Here is a 19676-nt window from a genome sequence, read left to right on the forward strand (position 1 = left end):
CTGGATGCTGGATGGTAGACAGAGCAAAGTTCTCCAGAGAACACTGCTGGACTGCACCTCACCTCTCCCAGATCTTGTAACCTACCACTTTACTGGCTGTAAGTTACCCCAAAGTAAACCTCCCTTTTAACTACATGGAGTTGCCTTAATAAATCCCCCAAGAGAACTGTCTTAGTTAGAGTTTCTCTTGCTGTGATAAAACACTATAACCAGAAGCAACAAGGGGTGGGATGGGGGCCTTTATTTTGCTTCCACTTCCACATCAATCCATTGTCAAAGAAAATGAGGGCAGGAACCTGGAGGCGGGAGCCTGGAGGCGGGAGCTGTATCAGAGGCCTTGGGGAAAAGCTTGTTACTGACTTGCTCACCCTGCTTTCTTCTACCATCCAAGACCACCTGCCTATGGGCGGCACCACTCCCAGTGGCCTGGGAACTCCCACGTCAGGCATTAATCAAGAAACACCCTATAGAAATATCTGCAGGCAATGTTATTGGAGGCGTTCTCTCAATGAAGTTCCCTCTTCCCTGGTATGTCCAGGTTTGTGTCAAGCTAACAAAAACCAACCGACATACTAAGGATGTACACCTGTCTCTGTTACTTCTCATATGCAGAACCCAGATTTAAACACACACACACACACACACACACACACACACACACACACATATATTACATAGAGGCATGTGGGGTACTGTATAGAGGGAGAAAAAGGCCAGCTGGAGGGAGGAAGGAGGATAACTTTGCACAATGATGTACATGAATGGAAATGTCATTAAGAAACACACGATCTTGTATGTTTACTAAATCATTAAAAATATAAATATAATAAAACAATTCTTTTTAAAAGAGTTGTTCTTTCAACAATACTGTGTTCTTTCTCCTATGTACAAATGCTCCTTGATTCCCACTAGAGAGTTATACAGATCCCAATAAACCCAGGATAAACTGAAAATATCGAAAGGAGAATGTGTGTTTGATATGCCTGTCCACTGATACCCATAGCTTAGCCACACAGACCACGACAGGGCATGCTTCAATCACATTGTGGTCACTGGTATACTAGGAGCTTGGGCCTGCTGGCAATGCCCAGTACCCTAAGAGCATAGCCTGGCACACACTGCCAGCCCCACCAAAGATCACAACTCAAAATTCCTTCTAGATACACACTGCTATACCACAGTATAAAAGAAAACCTCTCAGAAACAGGCAGTGTCTGTGTCAAGTGAAGTGAGATTTTCTTCTGAAGATCGATTCTTTATAGTCTATCCATCCTGTAAATGACCCATTAGGAAAGTGGAGCTTTCTCTTGTAGGAGCTCAGACCATACCACTTGCATTCTGGCTGCTTAAGAACTTTGCTAGACTTGCATAGAGCCTCTCTTCACCGTGGTTTCCCACAGCCTCTTTACCACCTCATACCGAAATACTGAAAAATCACTACTTTAATCAAAAGAGAACAGGAAAAACTGTCCAAACAAAGTAACTGTAAGGAGCTGAGTGGGACAGTGGGGCGTTTTCTAAACTTGCCCGTTGGCTGCCGGGAGCAAGAGGCGACATCACAGCTAAAGGAAATTAACTGCTTTTCTCATAGTCACAATCTTTCTCTACACAACGGGCACCCTTTCCTCGCGTGTGTGACTGAGCAGTCTGCTTGGACTTCATCACCATTTTCTAAGCAGAGTGGTCAGCACCTTAGCTTAAGAAACCTAAAGCATTAGAAGAAGTCCAGTTTAGATCCAAAACAACAGACAGCCAGAGTCAGGGGAAGCATCATTCAATTGCTCGGAGTCTGCACTGTGCGCTCATGATGTGTCCACTGGGGGCCACCCTTAAAGAGACAGAGATAAACCCTAAGATATATTATGGATGTATTTGCTATGATGGGAACATTCAGTCAAAGCAACTAAACCTCTGAACAAGAGGAGGAAAAAATACCCACAAGCTGCTAAAAACAAGGAGAAACCATCTCTCTCTCAAGGTTATGCAGAAAATTAATAATAGCCTACAGGCAATGGAAATTGCCTCAGGGCTCCTGCAACTGACAGGTAAAAGAGGAACAGCAGAAAGATCTCAGAGTCTCTTCAGTTATATTTGTAGTCCGTTCATTTCCAGGTGCTTTTGTCTCACAATCAGTATGATTTGTCTTTCATGTGCTTTGACTAGCGTATATATAGTCATTCTGTGTCTTGGTTTAGATGGTTAAAAAGAATTTATTTTGACTGCTAGAATATTTAAAACCTAAAAAAATTCCAAAACAAGCTGTCCGAGATGTAGTTGCCTTAATTGCTCCATATCTCTGTTTGGAATAGATAGTTCCATTTATTTTTATTTATCTTGTGGGTTTGCAGACCGCTGCTTCCTTCCACAGCTGGTTAGGTATCTAGATAATTAACTTACCAGGGCTCATGCCACATCCATCATCCAGGAAATACAACATGAATCCTCCCTGCAGTGTTTCATTATCCACTGTAAGAGAAAGCAGTTATTCCTAATAAATATTGGGCTTAATTTGTTCATCAGAAAATCACGCTGCTCCCATAATTATCTGTCCTCCTCCATGGCAGGGATGGAGCCCCAGGTACGGAATAGAAATGGGCTCGGAATGGAGTCTTGGTTATGGCTTCCTAAGAGACAGTCACAATTTAAATTAACACACAACAGCTGCAGGTGAGTAAATTATGCATGCAGCAGGACAGGCCCTACTCAGGACCTGATTGGTCCTTTACACTTCAGGTAATTTTCCCCTGGAAGAGGGGAGAATGGTAACTACAAAGAGGTGCCCCCAGGATGTCTCTATCAACCTGGTCATCCCTATGCCCTTCCAACAATGCAGCAATTCTCAAATAAATCTGGGCCATCCTGACTAAATTCATCAGGCTCCCTTCTAAGTAGTTAATTCCTCTGAGAGCCTTTATTGAGTGTTTCTTTGTAGCAGCAAATATTTGCTTCTTAATGGTGCTTTTGATTTCTGGAAAGGATTGAGTCATTTGAAGTCAATTTTGATGATGAGGAGATGCTGCCATTAAATTACATAATCTAAGCTATGGTTTAAAATGTTAAAGGTGTAGCTAAAACCAATGAAACCGAGGTTAGCATGCAGTCTATAAACTGGCTCTGAAACTAATTTCAACAGCTGGAGATGAGTACTAACACCTTTCCTTTTTAAATAACAATGTTATAGATGAGTAACATGCACAATAAACAACATATGCTTAGCGTATATAATTTGATTAATTTTAGCCTATGCATGAAAACATCACAATCCAAACAGAGACACATCTAGCACCCCAAATATTTCCTCCTGACCTTCTGTCCTCCCTTCCCTCCATACCTGATTACCCTGACCTAGTACTCAGACAATCATTGACATGTGTTCTGTTACCATGAACTAGGTTTTTTAAACATATTTAAATCAACCTATACATTCAACATTCAATTAGAAATCACATTTAAAATTGAGACGATGCTCAAGGTAGCCAACGGAAAAAATATCTAAAAGATGTACTAGTTGTAGTAATCCATTTCTGTTACTCTAACAAAATACATGAGGCTGGATAATTTGTGAGGGGGAAAATATTTATTCATCTCATGATTCTGCAGGTCTAAGATTAGCATGGTGCCATTTTCTGTTCAGCTCTGAAAGGGGTTTATGGTATATCAAACACCAGTGGGCCCTGGCAGTGGTGGCGCATGCCTTTAATCCCAGCACTCGGGAGGCAGAGCCAGGCGGATCTCTGTGAGTTCAAGGCCAGCCTGGTCTACAAAGCAAGTTCCAGGAAAGGCGCAAAGCTACACAGAGAAACTGTCTCGGGGGAAAAAAAAAAAAAAAAACACCAGTGGGAAGACTGAATGCAAGAACATAGACAGAGTGACCAAACCTCCAGCAGCCCAGAGTCAAACTTCAGGACAACCTACTAAGAACAACATTAATCTCTTTGGAGGATGAGATCCCCGATGCTCTAATCACCCCGTTAGGCCTGTCCTTCAAAGTCCTACCATCTCTCAATGTCATCCACTAAGGACTAAGTGTCTAAGATAGGAGCGTTCAGAGGACAAATCACATTCAAACCATAAAACTAATTGGGGGAGATTCGTAGTAATTTGATCTTGTACTCATGCTAAGGGTTGTTCCCCATTATTCCTTGTTTATCCAGGACTAACAAGTACCTGGCCCGGGACATGGCTTAGCCTCAGCAACTCTCAGTAGCCACAGATAATTTGAAGACTTTAAAATATCATAACTTATGGAAGAACCTAGAAGACACAATACAAACAGCTTAGAAAGACCAAGATTGCCAAGACAAACTATAGACATATAGTCATATGTACACCAGGGGCTTAAGGCTGAACAGATATGACCTCAAAATCCAGGCATCCCTACTACCCACACGGAGACAGCCTTAGCTCACCCCTTAAAGCAATCAGTCTGGGACTAGAGAGATGCTTCAGTGGTTAAAAGCACATACTGTCCCTGCAGAGGACCTGTGTCTGCTTCTCAGCACCCACACTAAGAAGCTCACATTGTCTGTAAGTCCAGCTCCAGGGGAATCCAACATTCATTTCTGGATTCTGCAGGCACCTTCACGCACATGTACAAACCCACACACACAGAGAGACATGCATACAAACACAATCTAAAAAACAATAGAAATAAAAGCTTTGAAAGCTATGGGGCTCAGATTCCTATCACCTGCTAATCACGTATTTCCCGAAGTAAACGCCATCATCACTTCCACAAGACTTAATCCTTTCTCTAATGTTTCCTGTTTGCACTGAGCTTTGGCCATGTCAAAACTTCAGGACAATCAGTTCTCCACCCCTCCCCAACCTGGACATGCACCTCGGTGTTCTGGTCCTCTCTTTCTCACTGGGATTAGAATACTCTATTCTGATGTACTGATTTCACTTAGACAATCGCCATCTCTTCTCTGGGTTCCCTAACTTCTTCCTCCCCTAGTCACAGTGTATAGCCCAAGTTTAGCCAGCTGTTCATGCCACCACTCCAGCTAAAATCCTGCCCTGGCTTCCCACTGCTCTCAAGAAAAAAGTCCAAGCCACAGAGCGAACCATGCTTCTCTGTCATACCCTAGCTCTCCAAGTCCAACCTTAGCCATCCCCTCATGTGACCACAATGCCATACAAATATTTTCCCCGAACTAATCTTGAATATCTCTTCAGAGGGAATGGATAGCACACACCCGTTCCATGCCTGATCCACCAGCTGGTGTCTACTTTCTTTTTGGATGAGTTATCGTAAGGTTTTTTTTTTTTCCCCTAGGAGTTTTCTTAATACCTCCATATCATTAAGTACCTGAATATTCTCTTTCTATTATTTTTTCCCACAGTGATCATCTAACCCTGTTATTGGACCTGCGAGAGCATTTACTCTCTCAAAAGACTACACACCGCCAGCTAATATTATGTCTCAGCGATAGAGGCTCATTTGTTTATTTATTTCGCAAACTTTCCATAATTTGAACAGGAAGACTGAAGAGAGTATCATTCATTACGTCTTGGGGTTTCAATGTCTACCTATCTCATGAACCCTAAGCACTCATCTTAACCTGTTCAGAAAAGAGAAGTGATAGGAGGCACCTTTTGCACAGAGATGGAATCGCGCTATGGACAATAGCCTCTCTCATGTGATCAACACTACAGTTGTGCTGATGTACAAAGGCAGTACTAACTGCATCACAGAAACCAGTGTCCTTAGCATCATAATCTACCAAGATTAACTAATCAGTGCACAAAACACTGAGGGACCACGAATGAAGTCAATAAAGAAAACATAGTTGGTTTGGGCTTTGTAGCAATCAGGTAATTATCTGTACCACATATCCACTTATGCCTTTCTTAAACTGTGGAAAGAAAGAAATGATGTATGCTTAATTATGAACAACTATTATGTTAATGTGATTTTTAAAATAAAACTGCTTCTCATGGCAAACAAATCCATGGCCCCAAATCACTCAGATGTTTTCACAAAACTCTAGAAGACATCATTTTGTAAACGGGCCTTCTGGTAAGTGAGCAATTTGACCCTCCAAGTATACATTTTTTCAATCTGGCTCCCCATAGGGTCATTGTGTTCACAAAGCACTTAGATTACATTAAAAATCTATAGAATGTGGTATGATTTGATGAAATAAAAGAAAAGCCAAGTAGCTACAGGCTTTTCCTTAAAAGAAAAAACAAGAAAGGAAATGTGTGCTCACCTGAAAACACATCAAGTCTCGCAGCCCCAGCATCTCTGGAAACAATACAAAAATAACATTACTTCACAGAAAAATTGTGCTTTAAAAATGTCATGAATTCCAATAGCTTAGGCAAGGTGTAACCTATTATCAGATATCAAACAATGCAAAAATCATAATTCACTTAAGATCAATTTCTAAGATGGTTCACTGTGTATTTATATATAAAGAACTGTCATCACCCATAGTATGGAATTATTACAAAAGCTAAGACTTAGTAACTTAGAAGACTAGAGATGGAATTTAGTGGTAGTTATTTTTTTAAAAAGGTTCAAAATGAATATAAATATAGTATTTATATTTTAAAGACTTCCTGGAGAACAATACAAAGCCATAGGATGATTTTTATGATATAACCCAGTTCAAAAACTGAAAAGGGAAATTACTATGCCATTTGTACCATATGACTCTATTTTTAAAGGCATATATTATATACATGTACAAATAAAATGTGTTTCTTTGCAATGGTGGAGGTGGGGCCCTAGACTTCACATGAGCTGGGAAAATATTTTACCCATCCCTCAAAATGTTAATAAAGGTTTTTTTCTAGGTTGGAAGTAGGCAAACTATGGACCATGGACCAAGTCTCGCTCACCAACTGTTTTATAAATAAAGCTTTATTAGAATACAATCATACTTGTTTATTTAAGTACTGGCTATGGTTTTCTTAGTCCTACATCAGTAGAACAGAGTCATTTTAGCAGAGGCTGGACAGCCTTCAGAGACAAATATATTTATTGATCTTTCACAGAAAAGTATTCTTTTTTCTTTTCCTTTCTTTCTTCTTTTTTTTGGGGGGGGGTGGTTTTGAGATAGGGTATCTCTGTGTAACAGAAAAGTATTCTGATTCCTACTCTATGAGATGCGATTACCAGTGATTTTCTGCTCTTTCTTTTTCCCCTTATTTTCTCGGTTTTGCTAAGACACAGCTATTTCTTGTATTTCAAGATTTATAAAAGTAAAAAAATGATAAAGCAAAAGAGGAAGGGTCTCAGATCTTGGCTTCCACATCAGGTGTGAGAGAGACAAGGAGGAAGAGGTCTCAACTGATGAGGAAGGGCATGTGCTGGGGGAAGGAAGAGTCTGACAGGAAGGAAGGGGCTGGGTTAGCTCTGTGCAGATGTTCTTGTTTACATACCAGAGTCAAGGAGGAGACTGAGTACTGTAGCTGGTATAACTAGCGCTGCGGGATAATGCTTCTGTACACTGGTTTAATAAAACACTGATTGACCTGTAGCCAGGCAGGAAGTATAGGCGCGGTGAGCAGATGAAGAGAATTCTGGGAAGAGGAAGGCTGAGTCAGGAGTCACCAGCCAGACACAGAGGAAGCAAGATGACAAGGCAGAACTGAGAAAAGGTACCAAGCCATGTGGCTAAACATGGATAAGAATTATGGGTTAATTTAAGTGTAAGAGCTAGTCAGTAATAAGCCTGAGCAGTTATAATTAATAAAAGCCTCTGAATGATTATTTTGTGTGGCTGCAAGACTGCGGGTAAGAGAGATTTGTCTGGACCGTGTGGGGCCGGGTGGGACACAGGAAAACTTCCAGCTACATTAAGCTACAAACTAGTGACAGGAAACCCACATCTCTCCAGAAATATCCATCAGTCTCAAACCATAAACCACACCAAATAAACTGAGAAGTGGTGTACTGCACTCACTCCGCTAGCCCGGTAGTGAGTTGTTTTTGCTTTTTCATGGAGCTAAAAATACCTTAAGTTCTCATTGTATAGGAATTCTGCAAGAATCCCTGCCATTTCTTAAGTATTTTCTACCTGTTCGGCAAGCACTGAGTGGGATATTGAGCTTTGAAAATTCTCCACTAGTCCTTAAGGGCAATCCGGTATGTAGTTATCAGTATTTTCACTACACCACTGTGCCTTTGACTAAGAACCATGGACACATTAGATGCTCCGTAAAGGTCACTGGACTGAAGTTAAAAGTTTGCTGGGTTTGTTGTGTGTTGCCTTTTTGTGTATTGGATATCTAATAAAGGGCCAGGCATATGAGAGCAAATACTCCACCACTGAGCCATACTCCTAGCAGAAACCGAATACTTTAAAGAAGCAGTTTGTCTATATAATATGCCCACTAGATATTGTATACAGCGTTCCTGCCTCAGCACAGGAAATGTTTTCTTTGGATCATCATATTGCACTAGGACACTTCCAGCCATTCCTTCCTATGTCACCACCCTTCCTGCCTCTTTATACGATATTCTTTTATGATATGTAAATTCCAATCTTTACACCCACAGGAAATCACCAGCGTCTTGACTATAATGTAAAATAATTTATTAGAGTAACAGGGAAGCATACAAAAACCTTCAGGAGCCTGGCTGAACATCTTAAATAAATGTTAAAAGTACATTTTCTTTTGATGAAAAAGTATCAGCCTCTAAGCAAGAGTGGAAAACATCAGTGTTCGCCAAAGGCAGAAAAAAAGACCAGTGTGGGCCATCTGGGGCAGCAGGGAATAAAGCAGGCCTGAAGGGACAGCCCAGCTCTGAGAAGACACCTGACACCTGCGGTTCTCCAACCCCCAATCCACAGAGAAATGTGGTCTAAAGCAAGCAACTTCTCCTGTTACTGTAAGGAAAGTAGGCAACCCGGATTTTTTTTTTTAAAAAAAAATCTGGTCTCAGAGAGAGGGGGGGGGGGATGGGGGAAGGGCTTTCAAATGTTCATGTGGGTGCAAGTGGATATGCAAGTGACAGGTCATTTTTCAGCAACAAAATTCATCTCTTTCAAGAAAGAATCTCATCCCCATTTAGGCGAGACTGGCTGGCCAGTGAGCGCAGGAATCCTGCTGTTTCCACCTCCTCCGCACTGGAATTAGAACCGCACCCTGGAGCCCAGGCATTTTTGTATGGACTCTGGAATCCTCATGCTCACAAGGCAAGTCCTTTACTGAACAAGCTCCCTGCACCCCCAGCCTGCCTATTGCTCCTCGAACCTTCTTATCTTCCTTTTCCTTCTAAACTCTGTACAAACTTCCACTCGAGGTAAACAAACAAGACATCAGCGGCAAGTGGCCAAGGTGTTAGAGGTTCACCAATGCAACTCCGAGAACTCTTTTTTTAAAAAAGATATATATACTTTAATATGTTTTTTTTTATTAAGAGATTTTTCTATTCATTTTACATATCAACCACAGATTCCCCTGTTCTCCCTCCTCCCAATGCCACAGCCTTCCCCCCACCAACCCACCCCCCCATTCCCACCTCCTCCAAGGCAAGGTCTCCCCTGGGGAGTCAGCAGAACTAGTGGAAACACATGAACTGTGGACCAATAGCTGAGGAGCCCCCATGGTACTGGACTAGGCCCTCTGGATAAGCGAGACAGTTGTTTAGCTCGAACTGCTTAGGGGGCCTCCAGGCAGTGAGACCGGGACCTGTCCCTAGTGCATGAGCCGGCTTTTTGGAGCCTAGTGCCTATGGTGAGACACTTTGCGCCACCTTGGTGCGGGGAGGAGGGGATTGGACCTGCCTCAGTACCGAGAAGTCTCTTCTCCATCACCTCTCTCACTCCCGAACCCAGGCTAGTCTTTCCCTCCCCCGGTCACACCAACCATCCTCTACTATGTCAAGTGTTTTCCCTGTTCCTGTCCTGCTACATTCTGCTTTTAATCACCCTCCCCAGGAGAACGAATACATGAAACACAGCAGAGGGAACTGGGAAAGCAGACAATGGTGTGCTCTCAGAGTCAGAGATATGCAGCTCCTGAAAATGGAACGTTCAGCAGCAGCTGGAATCTGGGCTATGGGGTATCCTTGTAGGAGCATCAGCCACCACAACCTACAGAGAAACCATCCGTGGTGAGCCTTGCTCCTGGCCCCAGCCCTCTTCGCTCCTGACTTGAATTCAGTGCCCCTTGACCGGGGAACAATTTATTATTTTCTTATTTTGCTTTGTACCTTACACAGAGAGAAGAAAAAGAAAAAGAGGAAAAAAAAAAAAAGGTGCTAGCAGCTTTTCCCCTTGTTGGTGCTGGGAGGAATTCCTAGGAAGCTAGCTGATTACTACACTCTGTGTGTGCTCTCGGAAAGCCCATCTTATTTCCAAGGTTCTAAATGAGAGGTAAACTCAAGAAGCAGATATGTTATCAACTAGTGACTGGGAATTTAGCGCCCCCATTAGGAGCCTGCATCTGACAGCTGCAGGCAGTTTCGTGGGTGAACTTTGCTACAGAAAAGGTAAAACCAATTTTTCTTTAACAGAGAAATAGAAATATAAACAAGTCAGTATTCACTTGAGCTGAGAAAATGGAGGTCTGAACTAGGCGCGGTGGTGTGTTCCCACAATCCCAACACTTGGGAGGCTGAGACGAGAAAATCATGAGTTTGAAGCCGATCTGGACTCTACAGGAAGCTTGGGGCAGCCTGGGCTGCATAATGAGACCATGTCTCAAGAGGAAACAAAAATTGAGACTTTACCAAGTCTCCTCAAACACATTACTAGATGGACCTTAACTGTTGAAGAGGTTACTTAAGCCTCAATACTTTCGTCAAACTTAGTAAAATGTGGTGCTGGGCTCTACAGCTACATGGTCTACACTTGAATTCTAACAGCAAATGGGTAACTTTTAGCAATTGTGCCAAACAGCAGTGGTGTAACTTTTAATAAACCACCTAGCCTCTGTGTATCGTGCCCATGTATGTAGAACTGGCATTGTGGTCCCCACTTCAGAGTGACATTGAAGAGATGCATGAGTTATATGTAAATGGCAAATCTTGGTTGTCAACTTAACACACCTGGGAAGAAGGAAGCTCAGTTGAGGAACTGCTTGTATCAGACGGGCCTGTGGGCATGTCTTTGGGAGACATTTCTTGATGACTAATCGGTATATGAGGGACCAACCCACTGTGGGTAGTACATCCTTAGGCAGATGGGCCTCCATATAAAAAACTGGGCTCCTAGCAGAGCAAGGCAGTAAGCAGCATCTCTCCATGGTCTCTGTTTCACTTCCTGTCTCCGGATTCCTGCCTAGGCTTTCTGCAGTGATGGACTGTGACTTGGAAGTAGGAGCCAAATAAGCCCCTTTTCCCCCCTAGTTGCTTTTGGTCAGTGTTTGGTCACAGCAACAGAAAGCCAACTAGGGCAAGTTGAGATACATACATACATACATAAAGTATGTACAAACACATGACATACAGGAAGAGACATGCAATAGCTACTCGGAAGTACAGCTGACTTCGAAACAAATACCTCAGAAATAGCCACATGGCTCTCTGCTTTACACAACTACTAACGGAAAAGCAGACATCCAGGTTCCCAGAGCTTCAACTATGACACCACAAATTAAATAAAAGTGAGCAATTCTCATTTGCTCTTTTCTTACAGAACTTGATTGTAGAGGAAAGCAAACTACAGTACATTCCAAATGGGAGATAATAGCCACTGGGTCTCAAACCCAGGACAAACGGCTAACTGAAGTGCCCATTGACATAGCAAAGGGGACTCGGGCTGCCAGCCTCCTTCAGTCACTACCTGCTACAGGGTCCTCCTGGCTAGCATGCTCCACACCCTACCCTCAACTCTTCAGCCCAGAGGCTGGGCTCCATTTCCCCCAGCTGCTCTTCCCCATAGAACCCAGCCATTTTGGCTACACTGGTCTTTTAGTCTCCTGGCCTCCTGGCTCCTGGCTATCTATCCCCTCTCCTCTCGCCCTTCTTCTCACATGCTGGGTTCAGTCTGCCAGTTGTATCCATTCCAGATACTCCCAGATGTCTCCGCCTCTGTCCATGCTCTTCCATCTATCTATAATTAAAAAAAAAAAAAACTTCAACCCCTTAGGAGCAGTCATGTCCTCCTTTTATTTCTTTTCTTTTTTTTTATTCAACAGCACTACAGTTTTATTTCAAACATAAATAGATTCTATTTGTTTCCTGAAGTTTCCTCCACGATCTCTGCTCACAGACACGTCTTACCTGGCATTGTCCAGCAACTCGGCCAGTGCTCCAAAGAGGAAACTGTGAGTTGTGCTAATGAGGAAATAAAAGGAGAAGGAAAAGGTGAAGCGGGTATGTAATCAGAGTAAGGTTTGAGATACAGGCACACGTTCTCCAGCTCTAGACAGCTTACCAATTAGGAGGGGATGGGGGATTGAATTATGGTCAGGGAGGGAAAACAAGCCAGGAGAGGGAGGGAGGAGGGAGGAATGATACTAAGGATGCTTGAAAAGACATAAGGGATAATTACATTTACCTAAAACACATATAATACATACAAGTGTGTATCACGGTTAATGATTTTTTTAAATTAAATTTAGTTTAAAAATATTTGAAAACAACTTGCTAAGCTCCTTCAAGACTCTGAGGTAGAACTTGCATGTTGCATGGCCAAGGGAAGAACATATTTTGTTTTTGAAGATTTATTTGCTTGTACTTTTATGTATACGGGTGTTTTGTTTGCATGTAAGTGTGTGCCCCATGTGAATGCCTGGTACCTGTAGAGACTAAAAGAGTGTGTGAGATCCCCTGGAATGGAGATACAGATGGCTGTGAGCCACCATGTGGGTGCTGGGAATTGAACCCGGGTCCTCTGGAAGAGCAGTCAGTACTTTTAACTGCTGAGCCATCTCTCCAGCCCCTTAGTTTATTTCACTGTTAATATTTTGTTAGCATACAAAGAAACAGGCTTCCTTGCAAGGTTTTCATACATTCATTATATTTTATTCTATAGACATGTTTTACCAAAATATCATAGTAAAAGTGAGACACCAAGGAATGTGTTATTGCTACAGAACACTTGGACCTTTTAAATTTGCTTCAGAAATATTTATTCAATGGGTTTTTTTCTAATTTTTCATTAAATAATAGTATTTATGAATAAATCATTTTTGGAGGATATTTATTAAAACCTGTGGATACAGAAGTTAGCAGGTGCCCCATTCACTCCACTGTCTATAGTTTTGTGTGGAGCCTTTCCAACGTTGGGAAGGCTCTCTTGAAATAAGCTTCCCATATACTTATGGTCTCTCTCCTGAGCTCCAATGCCAGGTTCTCTGTAAAACATGACAGAATTCTACCATGTTCTTACTTCCAACACTTGCAGGGCTAAAGGGTGATCTGTGGGTGAAATCAGGCTCCCTTCAGAGTCAAGGGCTTGCTTTCCCTTTCCTGATGTGGACACTTCAGAAATGAACCTTAGCACACCAACAGGGGAAATCCATCTTGCAAGTTTCTCTTTATGTGTAGAATTTGGTTCCTAGCACTCACACTGGGTGATGTAACTGCCAGTAATTCTAGTTCTGAGTGGTCTGACACCCTCTTCTGACCTCCACCCCGGATCTCAATCTGTAGACCAGGCTGGCCTTGAACTCAGAGATCCACCTGCCTCTGCCTCTGCCTCCCGAGTAGAGGGATTAAAGGCATGTGCCACTACCACCCGGCAATTTACATTATATTTAAGTTAAAATTTAATACATAACAACCCATTAGGAAATCACAGTAATTCTAGGCAAACATTATAGCACTAAGCTATGTCCCTGGCTCTTCAAAGTGTAAAACTTCTGATCTGAACTGCCATGTGATTTTCTGTGCTAACTTATTCAAGAGAATTTTATAAGCATTTGTCATGCTCCCCCACAGGATCTTTGTTTCTTGGAATTCAAGTCACGATCTAGACGGAGGTCATAGGGTACACAGAAAACACACGAGTAAGCACATGAAAATGAAGACAACCTTCCAGATCTTGGGCAGGGCTACCTTCATAGCAGTAACAAGAAAGAGTGACCGCAGAGGGATAGGTGGTCACTGAAGACTGTCCTGACAGATGATACCTCACTGAAGATGAGAACTCTATCCTTTGAGGGGCCAGGATGGAAACTCTCCAGACAGGCAAAGATCCCAAAGCAGAAAAGAATGACAGGGACTATAAAACTTTTGCTGCATACAGAGAACAGACTAAAGTGAAGGTATGTCTGGGTCATATAGCGATCCCTGCCCCAGTGGAAAGGGTTCGCACAGGCCTGCGCACAAGTGGAAAACGCTGTAGTATGTTCTGATGAAAGTTCTTTCTGTCTGGTTCACTCTTCAAAAAACTTAACTTGGAAGCTTTAGAAAACACGGGCCTAAGGAGAGCTGGGGTCGGGACCATAGCACCCAGTTATGAGGCTATGTGGGGGGTGGTTCAGATGAGAGATGTTGTGGGTGGTTCAGATGAGAGATGTTGTGGGTGGTTCAGATGAGAGATGTTGTGGGTGGTTCAGATGAGAGATGTTGTGGTTTGGGCCAAAGTCAAAGGCAGCAAGGACGAAAAGAAGAGTTGACTGCCTTAGAGAAAGCATGTGCTTGGTTGCAGGGTATGGTTCTCCAGTTTGTAGACTGAATATTGGGTGTAGTGATCCCAGAACTTGAGAGGCTGAGTCGGGAGGATTTCCAAGTTTGAGAGCACTCTGGGTTTCACAGCAAAATCCTATTTCAAAAAGCAAGCAAAATGTTTTACTCCTGCTTTTATAGATGAAGGTCTACCAGGGAGTTGAGACGACGTCAGTTTGTTTCAGAGTTTGGGTAGCATCGTGCTGCTGTCCTCTTTGTTATTACACCACCAGGTGAAAACTGAGCTGCAGACACTGGTATTGAAGTAGCTGTCCCCTCTTATGACAGGACTGACTCCAACAGGGCCAGTTTGTTGTTGTTGTTGTTGTTGTTGTTGTTTTCCCCAGGGCCAGTTTGCTAAGACCTCTGCCCTATATTACCCCACCATCCTATGTTGACTCATGTCTGGCTTCAATCAGACCCTCAGGAAGTACATCCAGTTTGGTAGCCAACCAGGGTCCTACCTGGCCACAAGCAGGAACTGTTCTTGCGATGTTCAGTCAAACAGAGCCCTGACACAGCAGACAGACCCCTGACACTGCAGACAGACTCCTGACTCCACAACCACAGTTGCGAACCAGATGTCATGAGCCAATCATAAAATGATTCCTGTACCAGTAAGGGTCTATATCCAATCACTCAAAGTACACTTAACCACAGCTGGAATTCTCCTAATTCTGCTTAAAAGAAGCCTTTGAGCGTCTTTTGGGGTCGCCATTTTGCCACTTTGTCGGACGCTTTGACCCTTGCATGCTGGAATTTTTGCTCTCGAGAATTAAATGCTCTTACTGATTGTATACATGTCTGGTGGTCTTTTATGGGACTTCTCGTGGACCCTAACAGGTATCACAGGACAGGGTGTGGGAAAATGGAGCTGGGACTTAACAAAAAAAACAAAACAAAAAACTATACACAAGGAAGGTCGGCCACTTCTCGACCATCAAATTCACAGTCCTCCAAGCACTGGCTCACACTTTTCCTTGAACTCACTCAAAATTGTTTCATTTGTCTTTAAGCCACTGGACCCATCCTTCCAGCTTGAAACCATTCTCCACGGCCGGTAAATGTCTGTATGGCATCACCTATTCTCCTCTGCTACCTTGGAATCTCACAGATTGTCCTACACATGGCCACCCTGTCCTGGATTTCTTTACACCTCCATGCCTGTGGTTCAAACTTGTTCCATCCACCGCATCAGTCGGTACTTTCAGTAAGGCAAATTACTAAGTAATTCCTGAACCAACACACCGTATGAATTGCACATCACTCGCTGCTGTACTGTGACAAACTTGAAGTAACAAATGACACACACACACACACACACACACACACACACACACAAACCGCAGTCACTTGCCTCTGCAATCTGACTGCAATAGCCTTTCCTTATCCATGGTTTCACTGTCTGTGGGTTTTAATTACCCTTTGTATAACTCCAAAAATATTAACTGGAAAGTTCCAGAAATAAGTTGACCATAATTTAAGTGGTGTACCAACCTAAGTTGCACCATGACCTTGCTTTGCTCTACTTCATCATGGTGTACAGTGGTCTATATCCTTGTTCTTGTTCATCTCTTACCCTGTCTCCCTCATCAACTTTATGACAGGCATATATGCACGGGAAGGGCTGAAGCTATAGCAACACATACAGATTTTTCATCTTCATCTGTAGTTCTGTATCACCCCAAATTTTAAACATGCACTTGGGGAGTCTTTGTCAATAGTCATGGTTAAGAATGGACTATACTATTTCTCTTCTCTTCTTAATTTTGTGTGTACAAGTGTTTGGTGCATGTACATCTGAGTGCCACGGTGCATGCCTGGTGCTCAGGAAGGTCAGAAGATGGTGTTAGGAGTTACAGAGGGTTGTGAGCTGCCCCGTGGAGGCTTCAAACTGAATCCAGCTCCTCTGAAAGAGCAGAGTTCCGGTCCTCCCAACTGCAGAGTCATCTCTCTAGCCAGACTGTACCATTTCAACCAGCAGCTAATAAGAGGGTGCCAAGGGCATCTGACCCTGGCAGAGAAGAAAAACTACCCGATTACTGTCCACAGCTGTTGAAATCTACACACACGAATTACTCTGTAAAGTAACATGAATTTTTAGAGTGTCTTCCACAGCGTCAGAATAAAGATAGAAAGGATGGGGAGCAGTTCTAATCTGCTGGCCAACATTTAAATAGATTTATTAAGTGATAAGTGTGGGACCAGTTTTCCACTTGATTTTAACTAAAGAACATCAAAATGATTCAGTCCCCAGATAGAGCGTTATTACTTTCCCACAAAGAACTCACACGCAGCATAAATACATTCTTAAATCTGTCCTACCAAGTTTCATTTAGGCTTTTGTTTTCCATTTGAACACGGTGGTAGCTCGTGGGTAAAAACTACCCCATTCCGACCCCTCCTGGAAACTCACGAGTTGGCGTGGATGAAATCCAGATGCAGTTTAGCCCTCTGCAGCAAGCCATATTTGTCCATGTTCTCAAACACGACCTGTGGACAACAGAAGACGCTGACGCCTGGTCGGAGCCCACGCCCACGCCCTGGTCACGCGCTGGACGGACGCATGCGCCTCCTGAAGTCCTCAGCGCGAAGCTCGCCTTGCCGGAAGCTAACCTTGCATTGTGGCTCCTCTCTAGGAGGTTCTTATTTCCGTTTGGTTTGGTTATGGTTTGTTGTTGTTGTTGTTGTTGTGTTTTTTGGTTTGTTTGTTTGTTTGTGGTTTGGTTTTTTCAAGACAAGGTTTCTCTGTGTAGTTTTGGTGCCTGTCCTGAAGCTCGCTCTGTAGACCAGGCTGGCCTCGAACTGACAGAGATCCACCTGCCTCTGTCTCCGAAGTGCTGGAATTAAGGGCCGTTGCCACCATGCTAGCCCTTCTGGGAGGTTCTTGATCACAGTTAGTTTGTATCTAGCTTGCTTTCTTTTCAGAAATGAAGTTTCTCTAGCCTCAGTTTTTCTTCTTCCTGGCAGTGTCCATCACTATCTATCCCCCCCCCCAAAAAAAAAGGGAGATTGGAACTGGGTCAGAACCGAGAGCTCTTACCCCTCTCCTTTCCTCTCTACCCTCTCCCCCAAATCTGTTTGCGTACATGGCATGAGACCTGGGAAGGTCAAATCATTTCTTCTTGCTTGAGTGGTCCACTTGTGCTCCTGGGTATCTTGGGTATGATTATGTTTTCTGTATTTGGAGAGGGAAGAGAGAAAAGCGCAAAGGGAAGGACAGATGACGAAGAGCAGGCCTGGCCCTCCGTGCTAACAGCTGGTGCCACCTGGAGGAATCGCAAGCATTTTTTATTCGTCACACCTGCATACAACTATTGGATGTGTTGGCCTGTGTCCAAATTCTGCCAGCATACTCAACAGAGCACTGAATTCTGAGTCACCAAAACCTAAGAGGAAGCAGCGTTTGTCAAGGACGCTGGAGGGACAGGATTGATAGGCTAGGAGGTGACTTGTCCTCTGACCTCTGTGATGTAGTCAGACTGATTCAAAGGCTACGGCTATTTGGCTCAGAGACGAACGTGGTTCAGTTCTACTCAGCAAATATTTCACATATTTATCTGTAAGTTAGAAAGGCAGGTGTATTGAGCAGAAAGTCTGAAATAGATGTTTTGTGATTTCAAAGTGTCATATGGGCAATAAAGACCTCGGAAAATAGAAACAAAAATGTTAAATGTGGGGCAGTCATTCTGCTGAGAAGAAAGGAATTATTTCTCAGCTGCTACATTTATAGGAATCGGGGGAGGAAGAGAGAATTTGAATTGCAACCCAAAGGAACACGATGCTCTGCTTTAATTTGAAGACTGAAAGTGGATGTAAACATCCCGGGTAATTTCTCCTGATTGCTTTTTTGTTTTAACCGTGGCTGGTGTGGTCAGTGCTGTTTCAATAGACACGTTCTCCTGACTAAGCAACCTCAATTATCTTCCCAAATTTTTCTTCAATAGATTTTCACAAATGATATTTTATTTTCATTTTTTTTATGGGAAAGAAAAGTTAAACAAGCCTCTTGTGGATTTCTTTTACAATTCTGATTTTCAACTGATGTCTCAGAGCAACTTACTTGCAGGGGGTGGGGGGGGTGGGCACGGGGCCACCAGCCTGTAATTAGTAAAGGCTGTAATGTCTACTGGAGGAAAGAATACAGTTATCACAGAAATGGTCCTTCTAATAATCTAAGCAGGGCCTTCCTGCTGTCAGTGGCCAGCCCCAAGCACCAGGCAGGACTGGTTGGTGTGGTGAGGAGGGGGTGGTGTGGGCACATGGATCTGTTAGGTTATGCTAAATAAGGAGCCTAGAGTCACAGGTCACCTCCGCCAAAAGCCTTCCTCCTCCTCCCTCATTTCAGCTCTGTGCGTCACCCTTGCACCTGATAAACTGAGCGTCCTGTTCTTCCAGGTTTACATGGGGGATTTCTTGTTTGGCTTATTTCCCTAACCCTGCTTCAAGATTCATTTGAACATCATTTCGTGACGGAAACACTGACCTAATATCACGGAGAGGGGATGGAGTGAAGCTATCATTTGATCCTGGTTTTAAGGAGAATCACGTCAGCTCTCCCTAACTGAACATTTTGGGTTTGTAAATACACATGCTACACAGAACTAACTCTCTCTGTCTCTCTCTGTCTCTCTCTGTCTCTGTCTCTCTCTCTCTCTCTCTCTGTCTCTCTCTCTCTGTCTCTCTCTCTCTGTCTCTCTCTGTCTCTCTGTCTCTCTGTCTCTCTCTCTCTCTCTCTCTCTCTCTCTCTCTCTCTCTCTCTTTCTTTGGTTTTTCAAGACAGGGTTTCTCTGTGTAGCTTTGCTCCTGTCCTGGATCTCGCTCTGTAGCCCAGGCTGGCGAACTCAGAGATCTACCTGGCTCTGCCTCCCGAGTGCTGGGATTAAAGGCGTGTGCCACCACCGCCCTGACGAACTGCCATATCATAAGAACTACAAATAGCACTATTGGCATACTCTAAACAACACACAGAAGGTGGCTGCTGTAAAGCTGACATCTGAAAGGGCCAAAGACCCTCAGCTGAGACAAGCCCAGTGACTCTGAAAACAATGGATAGCATTCTTGCTACATTTCTTACATCCCCTCAGGTCCAAGTCTCCTT

At 43.3% G+C, this 19676-nt stretch overlaps 1 protein-coding gene across 1 annotated transcript in view; it reads right to left on the minus strand.

Annotated features, from left to right (window-relative positions):
• Morc1 (MORC family CW-type zinc finger 1) overlaps positions 1-17098 on the minus strand; it is a 140100-nt gene extending 123002 nt beyond the window's left edge. The window contains exons 1-4 of the mRNA XM_059277734.1: positions 16992-17098; positions 12185-12238; positions 6216-6250; positions 2398-2466 (exon numbers count right to left, since the gene is read on the minus strand). Coding sequence (XP_059133717.1) covers positions 2398-2466; positions 6216-6250; positions 12185-12238; positions 16992-17053 — 220 coding nt within the window. The 5' untranslated portion in view covers positions 17054-17098. The remainder of the gene's footprint in view (positions 1-2397; positions 2467-6215; positions 6251-12184; positions 12239-16991) is intronic.
• Positions 17099-19676: the final 2578 nt, after the last annotated feature.

This window comes from Peromyscus eremicus, chromosome 12 (genome assembly GCF_949786415.1).
Source record: "Peromyscus eremicus chromosome 12, PerEre_H2_v1, whole genome shotgun sequence".
Classification (NCBI taxonomy): Eukaryota; Metazoa; Chordata; class Mammalia; order Rodentia; family Cricetidae; genus Peromyscus; species Peromyscus eremicus.